The 15296-nt window shown below is 38.2% G+C and overlaps 1 protein-coding gene across 9 annotated transcripts in view; it reads right to left on the bottom strand.

Annotated features, from left to right (window-relative positions):
* Window positions 1–15296, bottom strand: part of LTBP1 (latent transforming growth factor beta binding protein 1) — a 216759-nt gene that overhangs the window by 178811 nt on the left and 22652 nt on the right. For all 9 annotated transcript variants that reach the window (XM_055726094.1, XM_055726086.1, XM_055726088.1 and 6 more), the window contains one exon: window positions 2091–2379. In XM_055726094.1, coding sequence (XP_055582069.1) covers window positions 2091–2347 — 257 coding nt within the window. In that variant the 5' untranslated portion in view covers window positions 2348–2379. The remainder of the gene's footprint in view (window positions 1–2090; window positions 2380–15296) is intronic.

Genomic DNA, 15296 nt, shown 5'->3' with positions numbered 1-15296 from the left:
TGGAAGCACAGAGGCACTTTGGATAGCAGATAACAGATGACAGTTTTTGTTAGCCTGAAGTTGCCTTCTCTACATCTGTGATGTTGTTTCATGGAAGCAGGAACAGATATTTTGGTGAAGCATGGCATGCTGTATGTACGCTCTAGAAACACTTGAGCATCATAACCTGGCATGTTATGTAGTAGCATAGAAGAATATCAGTTGATCATCTTCTCTTTTCATACAAAAGGAACCCTTTATCCCTCAACTCTGCCTTTCCAGGAATAATGGAAAATAAGTCTTCTCTAGAGGCAGCCACAAGCCTTCTAAGGACAGTTTCAGAGTGCTTGGAAGAAGAAAGATTTATTTTTTTTTTCAGGCAAAAAAACCTGCATTCTTTTTCTTTTTTTTCTTTCCCTCTTTTCTTTTTTTTTGAACTGTATTTTATTACCCAATTTGGACAACTAGCCTTTATCACAACAGGAAGAATTCATTGAGAATGCTTGTGTGTGGAGGGACGGAGAAAGAAAAAGACACACAGTACACTCTATAGGAATCAGTAGTGATAAGACAGGAATTGTCTGGCCTCTTTGTACTTATTTCCTGCTTTTTATTTCCCACTTTATGGGGCTAAGCAGAGAAGCCAGGTCCTGAGGATTAGCAGTCCCACTGGTCTGGATGGGAAGGAGCAAAAAAAAGCCTACTGATTTTACTGTTAATTTCCCCTTCAATAACTTTTGCTTCACTTATAGGAATGAAACTGGGTTTAGAATACTATAAAATACTAAAATTGGGTAGCAATTTTTCTGTCCTTCAAGACTGTGGATGTATTTGTTCCTAAAGCCCACCCTGCCTCACGTTACACCTTTCTCAAAGAACATACTAGCTAGAGTTTAGAACTCCAAGAGATAAGTCCCTCTTCCTATTACAGAAGACATGTACAAACCCAGTTTTGCTTGTGGCTCCACAATTAGATGAGCTAGGACAACCGTAAAAGGAATTGGAAGGGTTTAAGAGGAAAGAACCTAATAAAGAGGTTACCAGACAATAAACATCACTGGCAGTGCCCAGTGATCTCTATTCTCACATGCAGCTTTGGAGAGGTGTGGCAGGATGTACCTTGTTGTCAGGAGCATATAACTACTCAGATGCAGACCTCTATAATCACACACCACCCTTTTCAGGTTCATTTTTATAGTTTTGGGCACAGGAAAACAGTTTATTTCTCAGTCCTGATAATCTTGCTCTGGAGGCTACAAGTGAGATGGGCTGCACCCTGCTTACAGCTACAGAAAAGCAACACCTGTTACAGGGCATGAACACTTTGTTACTGACTTCACCTGGAGAACTTGATGGACAGTAGTTGCTGCAGACCCCTAGAACTACCCACATTCACTTTGACTGCCACTTTCCTGTGCACCTCCCTCCCCCTATTTCATCCCTGAAACAAGTTAAGGTCAGACACATTAATAAAAAAAAAGTATAGTTAGAGAAATTTCAGACCCACTTGAAGTATCTAAACTAATGAAAATAACACAAAGTCTAAGTCACAAGCTATTGAAGAGTCAGAGAAATGAAATTCTTTGAGGCGTGTTTCTTTGCTACCTGTGACAGGCAGATAGAATTATGAACCTCAAACACAAGCAAGCAGAAGTATCAACTGTAGTAGAGCCATACACACTTATTTTTAGAAAGAAAATATAATGCAAATGGAAGAAAACTCAGAACACAAGCACCAAATCTTACTCTCCTCAGTTATGTGAGATATTGAAATTCCATGCCAGACTGTTCTAGGTTTAACTCAAAAAGTCACTAGTGTAAATTCAGAATAACTCTTCTGAAATTTGTATAGCATTGCCATTCTAAGGAAAATAAAGTTGACTGACATTACAGGATATTCTGTTCAGGTGAGAAGATCTGGCTCATAAGCAACAGAAGCTTGAAAATCCACTTAAGTCTGACAGCTAAAATAAAAAGTTCTTTAAAAAAAATAATAATAAAAAAAAAATCTCTGAAAGTTTCCAAGTATGATTATTTGAAAATACTTGCAAGCAACAATGTTTCATAAATCTAACATACTGGACTCCTTTGAAAGCAAAGAAAACACTTACTGTGGTTGCATTTGCTGAGGTAACCCAACAGGAGGCTTCTGCTTGATGGTGAATGCCATCTGAGTCATAGGGCCAACCTTCGGTGGGACCTGCACCTTCTGAGAGAAGGTCTGCTGGGCAGCCTGCTGGGGTATGGGCCACGGGGGAACAACAGGGCTCCGGCCTCCAGTGGAAGATGTCTCTTGCATGACTGTATCCTCACAGGAAGTACCTTTTGTTCCTGGTTTACACACACAAAGCTGAGGTCGCAGGCACATCCCTCCATTTTGGCACGGTGGCGCACAGTTAGCTAAGAAAAGACATTTTAAAAAGTACCTTTGAAACAAAGCGTGAACAAAAATGCAAACCTTCCCCATAATAAAAAAGGCATTAATTGCTAATGATAATTGAAGTAGGAGAGCACAACATTACTAAGCTACACAAAAGATAGTATATAAATTGCTGTAGCTTTTACTGCTTTCCTACATAACACAGGTACAACATTTGAACAATTCCAAGAAGTAAAATGCTGGTGAGATAAAGAATGGGAAATGAACAAGTTAAATCAAGAAATATAACATTATTTCAAACCTTCCTGTTAGCAGTCTTTATACCCTCCTTCCTTCCCCGCATCCTCCCTCCCCATACTTTTAACAACCAAACTGCATCCAATGAAACAATATTATGCAGATCATAGATTTTACTACTGGTCTAGGCTTGGATTGATTCTCTTACTGTTTAAAATCACAGATCCTCCATAGGTAGTAACTAGAAGGAATCCTTACAGTCACATTATAGATGACCAAAACAATCCAGAGAAGCATGAAGTGATTCATCTCTTCCCCCTCTAAAGCCCAAATGAAATTGTCTGAGGGCTCGCAGCATAAACTGCTGCTATGAAGACATAGGGGTTGACTTCTTTGAAGAAAGAGACAAGTCCTTGTGATTAGCCTGACCTAGCTTCTACACCTTCTGTGTACCACCACTGAAAAGGGATCAGATTATTCAAAAGACAATTCGCTTTCAGATACCTGCCCTCAGATAGTACTAATTACACTGTGTTGCTCTCTATCTGCTGACTATAGAGGGAGTCTGAATAATCAGCCTAGACTCAACAGCCAGCTTGTAGACCTAGTTAACACAGGATCAATTCCACTCTGAAGAAGCAAGAAACCTTAAGAAGCAAAAATCCCACCAAAAAAAAAAAAAAAAGAAAAAAAGAAACAGCAGTTGCTCGTTATATGTGTACATAACATCGCAAAGGTATGCCTAATTTCAAGATTTTGGATGCTTAAACTTACAGCGCTATCATATTTAGAGAATGTTAAGATAAGACAAAGATAGCAAAACAAATTATCTTATCCAGTAGATAAAATTTAACAATATAACCATAATAAGAACCTAAAAAGGTTCATATCTTAAAACATAACATGTGATTCTGCATCATATTCAAGTACATCCAGCTGCACAATTACTTTATATTTTCAAAAAGTCAGTCCACAGCCCTGGTCCAAACAAACTGGAATACTTGACACTTCGAGTTTTAATATATGTATTTATATATTAAAATAAACACACAAGCATACATATGAAATAACTTATTAGGATGGGACTGTGTTAATTTGGAGGAATAGTTTGTCAAATAATAATACCATCTGATACAGATGTACCACATATACCTCTCATACATGGCACCATAATTGACCTACAACTTTAACTTCAGCTTTGCAGGGGTTTCTTCTCACATATACTTTCACCCTCCATATGTTGTTCAGCAACGTATCTCCTTTTCAATACTATTTAGCTGAGCTAGCTTAATTGTATATTATGCATCTCCCTGGCAACATAAAGAGTAACCATTTGCTTGCTTACATTTCTGGGTTTTTTTGAGAATATATTTCGTCTTTGACTGCTGGAAGACTGAAGACCATTTTCACTGTAAACTTGAGAAGGGATTTACAACAAACGTATGTTGTAGCACACAAGCCAACTCTTTCTTGTGTCTTGCTTTTAAAACTAGATTTTTCCTATGAACAGTAAAAATTCACTTATATGCACAGGACTGAAATTAATTATACCTTTGAAGAATAGATTCAGAAGCCTTAAATTCTAATTAAGTTTCACTGGCTTTGGAGAGACTCTAAGACCAGAACAGTAACCCCCATCATTCAGGTCACCTGCAGAAAATGTCCCAAGATCACAGTGAAACACCCTGTGAACAGCTGGGAGTGCTTTAGAAAAAAAAAAATCACATAAACATATCTGTTTAAAAAAATGATAATAATTACAGATTTTCAAAAGTCCCATTTTTACATTAACACACATTCATACTGAACATATATTTCTAGAGATTTACAGCCACCCATGAATATTAAGCTCTAAGATTCTCAACAAGTTATTTAAAAAACAAAAATCAGACAGAGGCTAACAAGACCACCTCAAAAGTCAATAAACAAAATATCCACTCTGCTAGGATACTGATCACTGTGTATCTAATTCATAAAGGTGAAATAATTTAAACACGTATGAACGACAACCCTGAGAAAACTGCAACTTTTTTCCCCCCATGTAGTTAAGAACCAAAGCTGTGCTGCAAAAGCCTAAGAAAACCTAAGTTTCCACTTACCAAAGTGAACATAATAAGGCTGCAATGAATTTAAAACTAGACACCTGAAAATAGAACCTGTTTTGAAATGACCTTATCTTTTTTACCCAGACTTGAAGATTCTTACTTCACTGACAGCAATGTAAACCCTGAAAGTTTCTCAGCTGTACCTACACGTCAAGCACATGAAGCTCTGCAAGGACAGACAGTATTACTCTAGCTGGCCTTATAACAAAACAAGCATCAGCAGATCCAGCAACTATGTTATAAAATACCCAGTTTGTCTCAAATCACATGAACAGTGACAACAGGTTAAAAAGACCGATACATCAGGTATTCACAGCAATGCATCCTTTGATTGAAGTTCTTTATTAATGTTGTGCAATAGTAGATCACAAAATAGGATAAAAGAACACATTTTTAGGAAAGAATAAAATGAACATTTTAATTGACATAATACAGCAGTTTAGTTTTAAAAATGTTCAAGACAGCTGCAGCACGCCAAATGTATGACCTAATTATTTTGTTTGAAGACAACAATAATGGCACGTCTAACTGAAAACACCATTATTTTCCATAAAGCTAAGTTTCCAAAAACTGGAGCATGCAAGCATTAAGTTTAAAACTGAAGAGCTGGCCAACATACTCCCGTCAAAGGCAATAGGCTTGGTCCTATTCAGTTCAAGGAGGTTACAACTGGAAGTTCACAATGGAGCTCGGCGAAATGCAAATAACGAGACTACACTTAGTGTCAGATCAAGGATCCACTTAGTCCATTCTCTCCATTGCCAAGGTGGATGCTTAAGGACACGTTTAAGTACAGGGTGAGAAGCAGTGAAAGTTTATTCCACTACAGTCTTCAAGGATTAGAGGCTCAGCAACTTCCTGAGCAAGAAGAGTGTTGTTTTTGTATTTAATAACCCTCAGCAGATTTTTCTGTCAGGAGCTCACTGGTGCTTTTTGAACCTTTAGTTTCAGCATCCATAGCTTGCTGTGCCAAAGAAGTTGGCCACATTGGAAGGCCAGGCATAGCCAACATAACCAACCTTCCCCCACTTTCCAGAAGCATGGTGAAGTAACATGGGGATCTTTTGGGTTGGGTTGTGTGTTATAAGACCATGCAATCTTTATCTACCAAAAATAAAGCCTTGGTGCCACATTTGCTTTGGAAGTCCCTGAATCACAAAAAGCTGAAAGCATTTTCTGTGGCTGTATCCTAACACATTCATCCTTTATATGCATCCTCCCCTTATCAACTATTGCTCACCAGCATCGCAGAGAGAATGCTGAGTTAGAGGGATACTTATAAGGCCTGTTATGGCTTTATTTACGACAAAAAAAGCAAGTATAAAATAGTAAAGTTACCATTAGGTTTAAACGCACCCCTTCCAATACATTTGTATGTTGGTTTGGGACTGATCTATACATATGCACTTTTTGTTCCACATGTTCATGTTATTTGGTTAAAGACTATACAAATACTTGCAGAGCAAGACCTAAAATAAACCTGTTATAAACCTTTTATAGTATTTACATATTTTTAAAACTTCTACATATGCAGAGTGTACTTCTGTTTTAATACATACTAAATTAAGCATTATTTATTATATCACAAAGTATAAAAAATTAACACATATTGAAGAAGTTTAGATTAAAATTTCTTTTTCTGACCTTTCAGAAGAATCAAAATACAGATACCACTATCTGGTCACAAAAAAACTTTTATATTAAATTTCTGATAATTCTTGAATTAAGATCATTAACATCTGATTCCTATGCTAATCACTTTGATTTTACCTTGATTCACAATTACCTTCTTCAAACAGTAATATCTCATTTACAAGTTTATTCCCTTGTATCTCTAGATCATGTGGAGAACTGTATTTTTCAGTAACAAACTCACAATCAACAAATTTAAATGTCCCAGAAGTTTCCCGCACCCAAGTTTCTAACCTTTTAGCCTCAGCTCCACCTTTAAGCATCTCCTTTATCAAGCAACGGTTGCTGATTAGTACTTAAGCATTCACATGAATTAGAAATTCATTCCTGAATTTCTAATACTTTGATACAATTTCACTACAAGTGTTGTGAGTTTTATATCTAGTGAGCCCATCCACTAGATTTTTCCTTTCTATTTCCCACATAAAATTTAATGTAACTTTTTTTTTTTTTCAGTCCTCTTAACCACACATAGTCAAGCATCAGTTTAAGCAGAATGCCCTGTTTCCAACAAATTTCATCACTGTGCACATTGGCACAGTATATATGAACTTCCCTCATAGAAGTGCCTAAACCCTGTAAGGCAAAATACATGCTGGAGGGCAAATAAGAGAAAATACAGTAATTGCAAAGATGATTGTAAGTGTGAGGCTGTTTCAGATTCCAACACAAAATGGTCAAGAAATGACACATGCATTGTTTACAGAAAGGGGGAAAAACAACATTGTGACATGAATATACCTGAGCTTAGAGCAGAAATTTCAAGTTCCTTTACAGGCAACACAGGAATACTGTTAAAGGCATAGCAAATACTGCCTGTCTTAATTAATTCAAGAATTCTATTCCTCAAGCACACAAGGAAACCAAACCAGAGCTCATCTTGGTTGAGCGCACATCCTAAACAAGAAGTTGCAATACAAAGGCACCTTTAACTCCCACTGTTGAAAGACAGAGTGGTGATCCCCAACGGATCCCTAAAGCAAAGCAGTGAAGCACTTACTCTGGAGAGCGACAAGCTGTGGGCTCTGAAAGGGAAGAGGCCTCAGAAAAACCTGAATATGGCGCTGACATCCTGGAGAACAGCAAAGTTCATAATAGTTTCTGGTTCTCCGAATTGCCCTACCGATTAGCTCACCATTCACTTTCACACTTTTATTCTGGAGACCATCTTCAATCTTTTAAGTTGTTGTCAGGACTAAGGATGCAACACTGGAGAATGGAAACCCAAAAGCTAGCTGAAGGAAAATTTAGTGCTCACCACCTAATGCTTTTCTAGGGATCTAGTTCGACATCCGAGTAGCTTTCTCCAAACAGTTTTCAAAAGTTGAATTTTACCAGAAATACATCCAACAATTCTACAGATTTATTGAGGATGGGAGTGAGAGGAATTTGTGACCAAGGGTGAGACCACCATGTTGCAAAACCATTCTATAAAAAAAAAAAAAAAAAAAAAAAAAAGAAATTACTTGAACAATCAGAAGAAATGGCATTAACTGCAGAAAACCTGTATGACCTCTACACTACTAATGGTGGAGGTATTACAACCATCTGTATCTTCCTACACAGGAACTTTGTTTTTATCATAAGGAGATGGTCTTAGGGAATTCTTTCCCCAAATATACTTCAAATAAAAGCATGTGTCACTGCTGGAATTCTTCACTAGTCCACTTCAAAACATCTGATGCATTCCCACACTGGTGTGGATGGCTCCATAAACATGACCTCCAAGAAAGGAGGGAAACAAAAAAGCCTAATGCTTTTGGCATAGTATTTCTTTTAAAACAAACAAAGTCACAAAGTTTCTCTCCTAACCTAATGACAATGTAACGTACTTCATTAAGATTATTTGCTATGTATCTTCATAGTATTACCTCTAAATGCTAAGATTTATCAGAATAGCAGCTATACTCAAATACTTCAAAAAATAATGCATCCTTTTGCTGAAATTAGGCTTATCAGTCATAAGAATATAACATGCTGTTTGATACTTGGCATTTTCATTTGTGTTGTGTTTACTGAAGTTTATATAGTATAAATACTTAAGTTAGACTGCACAATCTGGGGGACATTTGAAAGTAATAAGAGATCATAATTATACATATTCTGACAGTACAAACATTTCACATGCTATAGGTCCTTCTATCATTTCAGTATCAGAAAGATTCACTACAGAATGGACTAAGCCAAGAAACCAGCAGATTTGCATTACATGCTGTTCTTGCTTGCTGGAGTGGTTAACACTCCGTTCTGCAATCCTTATAATTCTCTTAACCTTTCTCATTACAGTGCTTATTTATTGTGTTACAAAATACTTTGTAAGAAATACACAGGAAACTGAACAAAGAGAAACTCAATAAAGGGACAACTGAAAAATTTTAACTGGATAGAGGATTCAGACAATTGAAGTGCTACAGAAAAGAAATACAAGAGACGAGACTACTCATCATAATAGAGTAATTAAAATGCTAATAATAATAAAGTTTTCCTTAAATCCAACCAGCTCTCCATGAGTTCACCATTTAGTTGAGCTTCTCTGAAAATTGAGGTCTAAACAGCCAGCAAGAGATATAAAAATACTGATTTGAATTATGAAAAAACAAATCTTGCCACAGAACACAAAACAGACCCCCTTTATCAGGAAGCTGCTCTCCAAAACTCTAGGTTTATGCAGGGTTTAACATGTGCATTTCACAAAAAAGAACATGGATGAGATGAGCTATTTATAGCTCTGTATTTAAATTAACATCTTGCCTTGCTAACATGTAAAATCCTTACTCCCCTTCTGTGTGCAGTCAGAAATGCAGAGAGAAACTAAAGCTCTGCTTTCTTTCTGTAGTCAATGGAGAGGGTAAGTTTTCTAGGAATAAATTAGGCTACACAAGTCAAGTACTGGTGCTTTTAAAGGCAGAACAAAAAAAACTAAAGCAAAACCCTCAAAACCAACCCACTATCAGTCCCTGTTAATTACAGAACAGGCTCAACAACCTGAACCACCCATAATCTGCTAACAGCCAGTACTGCAGTATTTGAACAAGGAGCCAGTGGAGGGAGATGTGTGGCCCTCTCCATCCACCCTCCACTAAAGAGCAGCTCCTGGGCAATGCAATTTTGCTTTAAGGCAGGTTCATATGGCACAAGTGGCCCTTCATGCTGGAGGCTGCAAAGAAGGCTGGAGTATCATTAAAGGTGCTGCACCCAACTTCTTCTGAAGGCCCCACAGAGTACAGAAACCTGCCCCTCACTACAGCCCTGCTCTCCCAAGGGTCAGGAGGCTCACTGATCCCACATGCACAGCCACTTTGCCCTGCCCTCTCACTTTGCTGGAGAGGGAGGAGAGGGGAACATGCCCTGCTTCTAGCTCTTCCCTTCTCCGTGCTCAAGAAGGGCAGCTGTACAGAAGAGAGGTATCAAAGTATCACTTCACTGTCACTAGGTCATTTTGTTCCCGTAACATGCAGAACCGGAACACTGTGCAATCACTGGATGAACCACAGCTCCCCACAGCACCTACACAGCTTTCTACACCACTCCCAAATTACACACTGAAAACAAATAGCCAACACATACGAAAGGGGGGGGGGGAAAAAAAAAAAAAAAAGAAAAAGCCCACAGTTTTCTGGGTACCTTCTAATACTTCATTTACAGAGGAAGTGTTCAGGACTTTTTATCCACTGTAGGTTTACCACAACTGTACTACATGTCCTGCTTCTTTTATTAACACTAACTGCTGCAATGAGCTGAACGAGTTCACTATCAATCTGTCATCTGTTTCAGTGTAGGAGCACATCTTGAGAAGTTTCTTTTAAGGTTCTTTGTTTTGTTTTAAATCTGCACACACATGCAGTATTTGTATGAAATAGACTATGTATCATTATAACCTTACTTGTTTCCAGTGAAGTCCCAAATGTATCACAAAGAAAAGGCTGAGTACGTTTCACCTCATACTAATCGCGGACCTGCATTTCCTCACCAGAATGTGGTAACGACACACAGCATGGTCACATCTGTAAAGCAGGGAGCAGCTAACAGCTCCCCGTCTTCTCATAGGTCTTACTGCCTCCTCTCGCGGGAGGGAGGCTGGCTGCCATCAATGGCCTGGAGACAGACAATGCTCAAAGTCTGTGTTACTGCTTTAGTTTGGGTCAGGACTCTCTTGAAGCATATCTTAACAATTTCACTCACGGAGGTTTGGTTCGTGTTGTGGGGGCATCTAAAAGCACATGCACTGTTTCTTTTAGATGCAGAGGGGAAAAAAAACCCACCTTAAAAAATAACAAGAAACTAAATCCCAAATGTGAACACTCCAAGAGTGCACCTAATGTATTTCAGCCTCATATTGTCATTCATTCATGAGACCAGACTACACCTAGACCAAAATAAAACACTAAGCCCTGAAACATGCATGCAATGGACTGCAGGTCATTCAAACCTAAGGCTTTAGACTATAGATCTGCTCCCATTAGTCCATGCTGCTTGCTAATGCAGACAAAACCAAAGATCACAAGAATCTGGATCCTCCTGTTCTCCCCCCTTCCCAAGGACAGCAAGCAAAAAATAAAGCAGAGTAGAACTACCACTGAGCTCTCCCACTTCAAAAGCCAATCTATTCCTTGTCTATGAAATTCAAAAGTTTTATTTACATATTATAGTAGCAACCATAGCAGAGGCAAAACCAAGCTACTCAAGTAGTGGCTTTTGGTTTTTCCATTTTGAAGTGTTTAAAAACAACATCAAATAATAGACTTAAAAGGGCTAACACAAAGGTCAGTTCTGTTAGGTCAAAGTAGTGATGTCTCTTTAAAATTGAGATTTAATTTTGATTTAGACGTAATTTGAATGATACTGGTTTTACCGAGACGATGGTCTTAGAATGAGAAGAAACAACATTTGGAGACAGTATGTTATAGTTAGGCTTGGTATACATAATGTAAATAAACAAACTCGGTAAAACTCAGTCACAAAACTGATTTAAGCACAAGCCTCAGGAACCATTTATGAGCAGAAAACTGTCATGAAGCACAGCTGCAAAGATTTGAAGTACTAAGTTCCAGTGACCAGAAGTACAGCTCTCCTGCATAACACACTTGTAAGAGCTGAACTGAAGACAGAAAAAGGATTCTGAGCAACCAATACTGAGTGATAGAGAGTTTTATATGTAAACGAGGGGACCCGTGTACGTTTCCAAGTTTCTAGATCTGCATCCCAACCCTATATCAGAACAAGACCTAAGCATGCAACCTCAGGCATGCTCCATCCAGATCTCAGACAGCTCGAGGTCTAGAACCACTGGTCACATTGTTAAGTGTCCTTGTCCCGAAGGAGACACAAAGCTGTAGCTTGCTAACCCAGTAACAGTGAGAAGTATAGCTCTGGAGGTTTAGGGATCCGATGGCTCAAACTGAACAGCAATACACAAAGCAGAGGCCATGCAAATTTGGGAACCAAAAAAAAGGGACCCTTCCTCTGGGCAAGCATTAGCACAACTTTTCTAGTCTCCTCCTTCTCCAGAGGGAAGACTTTACTGTTGTATATTTTCTTATTCTGACAAATAAATTAATTTGTTTACAAATTTAAAAATTTACCTATAGCACATTTTTTTTAATGTTGAGTCAGGTAGTCTTTCAAAAGAGAAGAGAATTAGCAAGATAATATTTTAATACAAAAAAAGACAACAGACTGTCTAATTTTCTGCTGGCCCTTCCAAGGTGCCTGAGCACACGACAGACAGGAAAGAACTTCATTACCAAACTCAAAGAATTGAGTCCAGTTCCAACTCCAAAATACTCACCTTATGCCCAAGCATGGAATACATACACCACCTTCACTCAACAAGGACACAAGATCTTTTTCCTTTTAATTGACAACAATGGTGTACGTGGGTTCTACATCTACACAGACAATAACTCCTCTCCCTATATGAAATTTACTCTAAACATAATCATGCAAAATCCACTTTCGCACCTATTTGTCCTACGAGCCTTTTTTTTCCACCTCTGCAATAAGGAGCTACTGCTTCAGTGTTCCATTAACAGCCAGCTCTCTCCTTCCCACTAGGATTAGTTAATTCTCATCGTTACACTAGTGAAAGTTAGAATTCCTCCAGGCAATGCTGCTGTTTAAACCATCCCATTTATATTGAGAACACTCACAAACAACTGACATTAATGCTCCAGATACAGCATATCAATATACATTTTAGACAGCGTCTACTATTACAATAAGGTGGGGGTTTTAATTTTGTATTTTGTAAGATACTAGATCCTGCAAACAATAGGTAATTTCTTTCTTGACTTCCCAACATGAACAGCAGCTCCTTGTAACCGTTACAAAAAAGGAAACAAAACCAGAACAAACAAATGAGCAGATTTTGTAGGAAGCAGTATTAACTAATGGAAATTTCGTAGTAAGTAACAAAGTAGGAGACAACAGGTTTCAATAGGATAAACATGCAGCTGAGAGGCAGGAACTCCTAATTTCCATCTTACACCTTCCAGACAGTTGTTATAACTTGTCCAAGGCCATATGTAACCTATGGCTCAATTTCCATAAATGAAATAAACAACAGAAACCCCACACTCCAGGTTTTACTTGCCTTACAGCCATGTTATAGAGCTAATTAACGTTTGTATAATGCTCAGGTTATGCAACAAGTACTAACAAAACACTATGTCTCCAGCCTTGGTAGTATCTTATTATTGCACTTACACAGATTATAACCTATGATAACTATGACTGGAAGACTATCTTTGTCATAAACCCTCTCACGTGCTTACAGCTTCCCAAGGTGTTCATTGCTGTGGTTGAATTTTTCCCACCTTTGTCTTTACCCAAAGGTGGATGTTTTGAACACTTCAAAAAGGTCAGTTTTGACCATTAGGCATCATTCTCCCAATGTAAAGCAATTCTGGACACTTTTTAATGCTGACCTTTATGATTTAATCTTTTTCACTAGAATAACGCAGTTCTTCATAAGCAAAGTCACACCAAGTTTGAAAAAGAAGTTCTTAAAATTTTTACAATGTAAAACTGAAATATTAGGCACAGAGAGGGGAAAACCTGTATGCCTAAAATTGGATATGGTAGGCACTCTCATACAGGTAGTTCATAGGAGAACAGAAGTTCACCTTCTGAGGACAGACTGTCAGGCTTCCAAGAGAACATGAATACTGTGAACACAACAAGCAGTTCAGCTTCAGACTAGAATTTAGAAAAGGGACTTGAAAAGTCAACTTGCCTCCTCTGTACATTTGCTACTCTCTGACCTGCACAGAAACATCTCAAATACCCCCTGTTGCTGCTACCAAGGAAATGTGAAGCAACTGCCACTGCTTCCAGTCAGACTACCACCCACCAAGGGAACAGCAGCCTCAGCCATAGGCCCATGCACGAGAAAGTAGGGGTAGCAAACAATCACACAAGACAAAGGGAGGGGGAAGATTAACAGCCTGGACTGCAAGACCATACCGCTTCCCTTTGACCCCTCTTTCTGTGGACTACAGGCAGGCTTATTCACACAGGTGCAGCAGAGCAGAAACACATGCTGCTGGGATTACACCTGAGCTAATAAGCCTCACTGATCAGAGCTGGCTCTCAGCACTCTGGTTCTGGAAGCACAATGCAGACAAATGGAAGTTGGCTCTGGAAAGAGCCAGTATGGGTCTGGGGTTTATTAGCTCAGGCTTTGCACCATGCAAAAGAATATAAACTGGCCCTAGAGACCAAACAGCTTATTAAAGCGATACGAAGTCTGAACTAATAAACACTGACAGATCCAAACTGACTCTGCATGAAGTCAGCTCAGGTGTGCCTGCATCTGTAGCACAATTAATCTACAACTGCAATAATACACTCAAAAATAACTGAGAGTCCACTAACTGAACTTAAAAATCACTTACAGGAAAAAAAGGGGTTAACTTTTGTTCAGTTATAGGGTTTCTGTTCTTCTAAAAAGAACATTGGGAGGTTCCAGAAACAGAGATATCTGGTTTTATGACTGCAAGACTAATCTTCCATAGCTATATCAAGTCAATGCTATCTCACGGTTTGCCTAAGTTACAAAACAGACAACTTCAGTACATTTAGTGCTTCCCCTGGCTTGCCAAGAGGGGTAAAGCTGAGATCTAAGCCAAGTGTATTATACCACTGCTAGGCGGTATCAGAGTAGCATCAGAGCAGGCAGCAAAAATATTTAATGCAAAGGAGAGCCTAATATTAGGGACACAAAATGAGAAAGAAAAGTCAAAAAGTAAATGCCCTCCCCTTTCTTTTGACTCCTCTGCTAGTCCATTCCTCCAATAACTATGGATGAACAAAGTAATTAATGGATTTAAATGAGATTCTACCCAGCTATGCCATAAAAATCTAACTGCTTGATTTGGTCTTTATTGAAGACCCTAAAAAGGAATTAAAAAAAAATAATAATAAAAAAAAGAATAGTTGAATGATAATGGCAGAAGTCAGCCAAAAAGGCAAAACTTAAAGAACAGAAAGCAAAGTTCTTAATTTATAAACAAAAGTTGAAAAGGATGAAGTTATATGGAAATAAAAGTTACTAGAAGACAAAGAGCCACCAAAAGGAAAACTGTATGCGTTTTGTTCAAAATACTGAAAATAAAATTGTTTGACAATAGCATTGCAGTTGAAATATTATTTTTTTTTACTTAATTTCCTGAAATTGTTTTTTCCATTTTGATTAGTCATTCAGCTAAGGTAGGTGTTTTAGCCTCAAAATACCACTGTAAGCTGAAGGAAATCACTCTATACTTGTAAAGCGTGTTAAGCAAAAAAGGTGACTAACCTAACAGAGCAGCATGTATTTCAAGCTGAAAATGTTAATTTAGAAGACTATCTTAAATGCCTAAGTTGGGCAGGGAAATTGTGAAGTTTTGTCTTTAACAGGCTAC

This window comes from Falco cherrug, chromosome 13, assembly GCF_023634085.1.
Source record: "Falco cherrug isolate bFalChe1 chromosome 13, bFalChe1.pri, whole genome shotgun sequence".
NCBI classification, from domain to species: domain Eukaryota; kingdom Metazoa; phylum Chordata; class Aves; order Falconiformes; family Falconidae; genus Falco; species Falco cherrug.
This window is presented reverse-complemented; position numbering and strand designations above follow the sequence as displayed.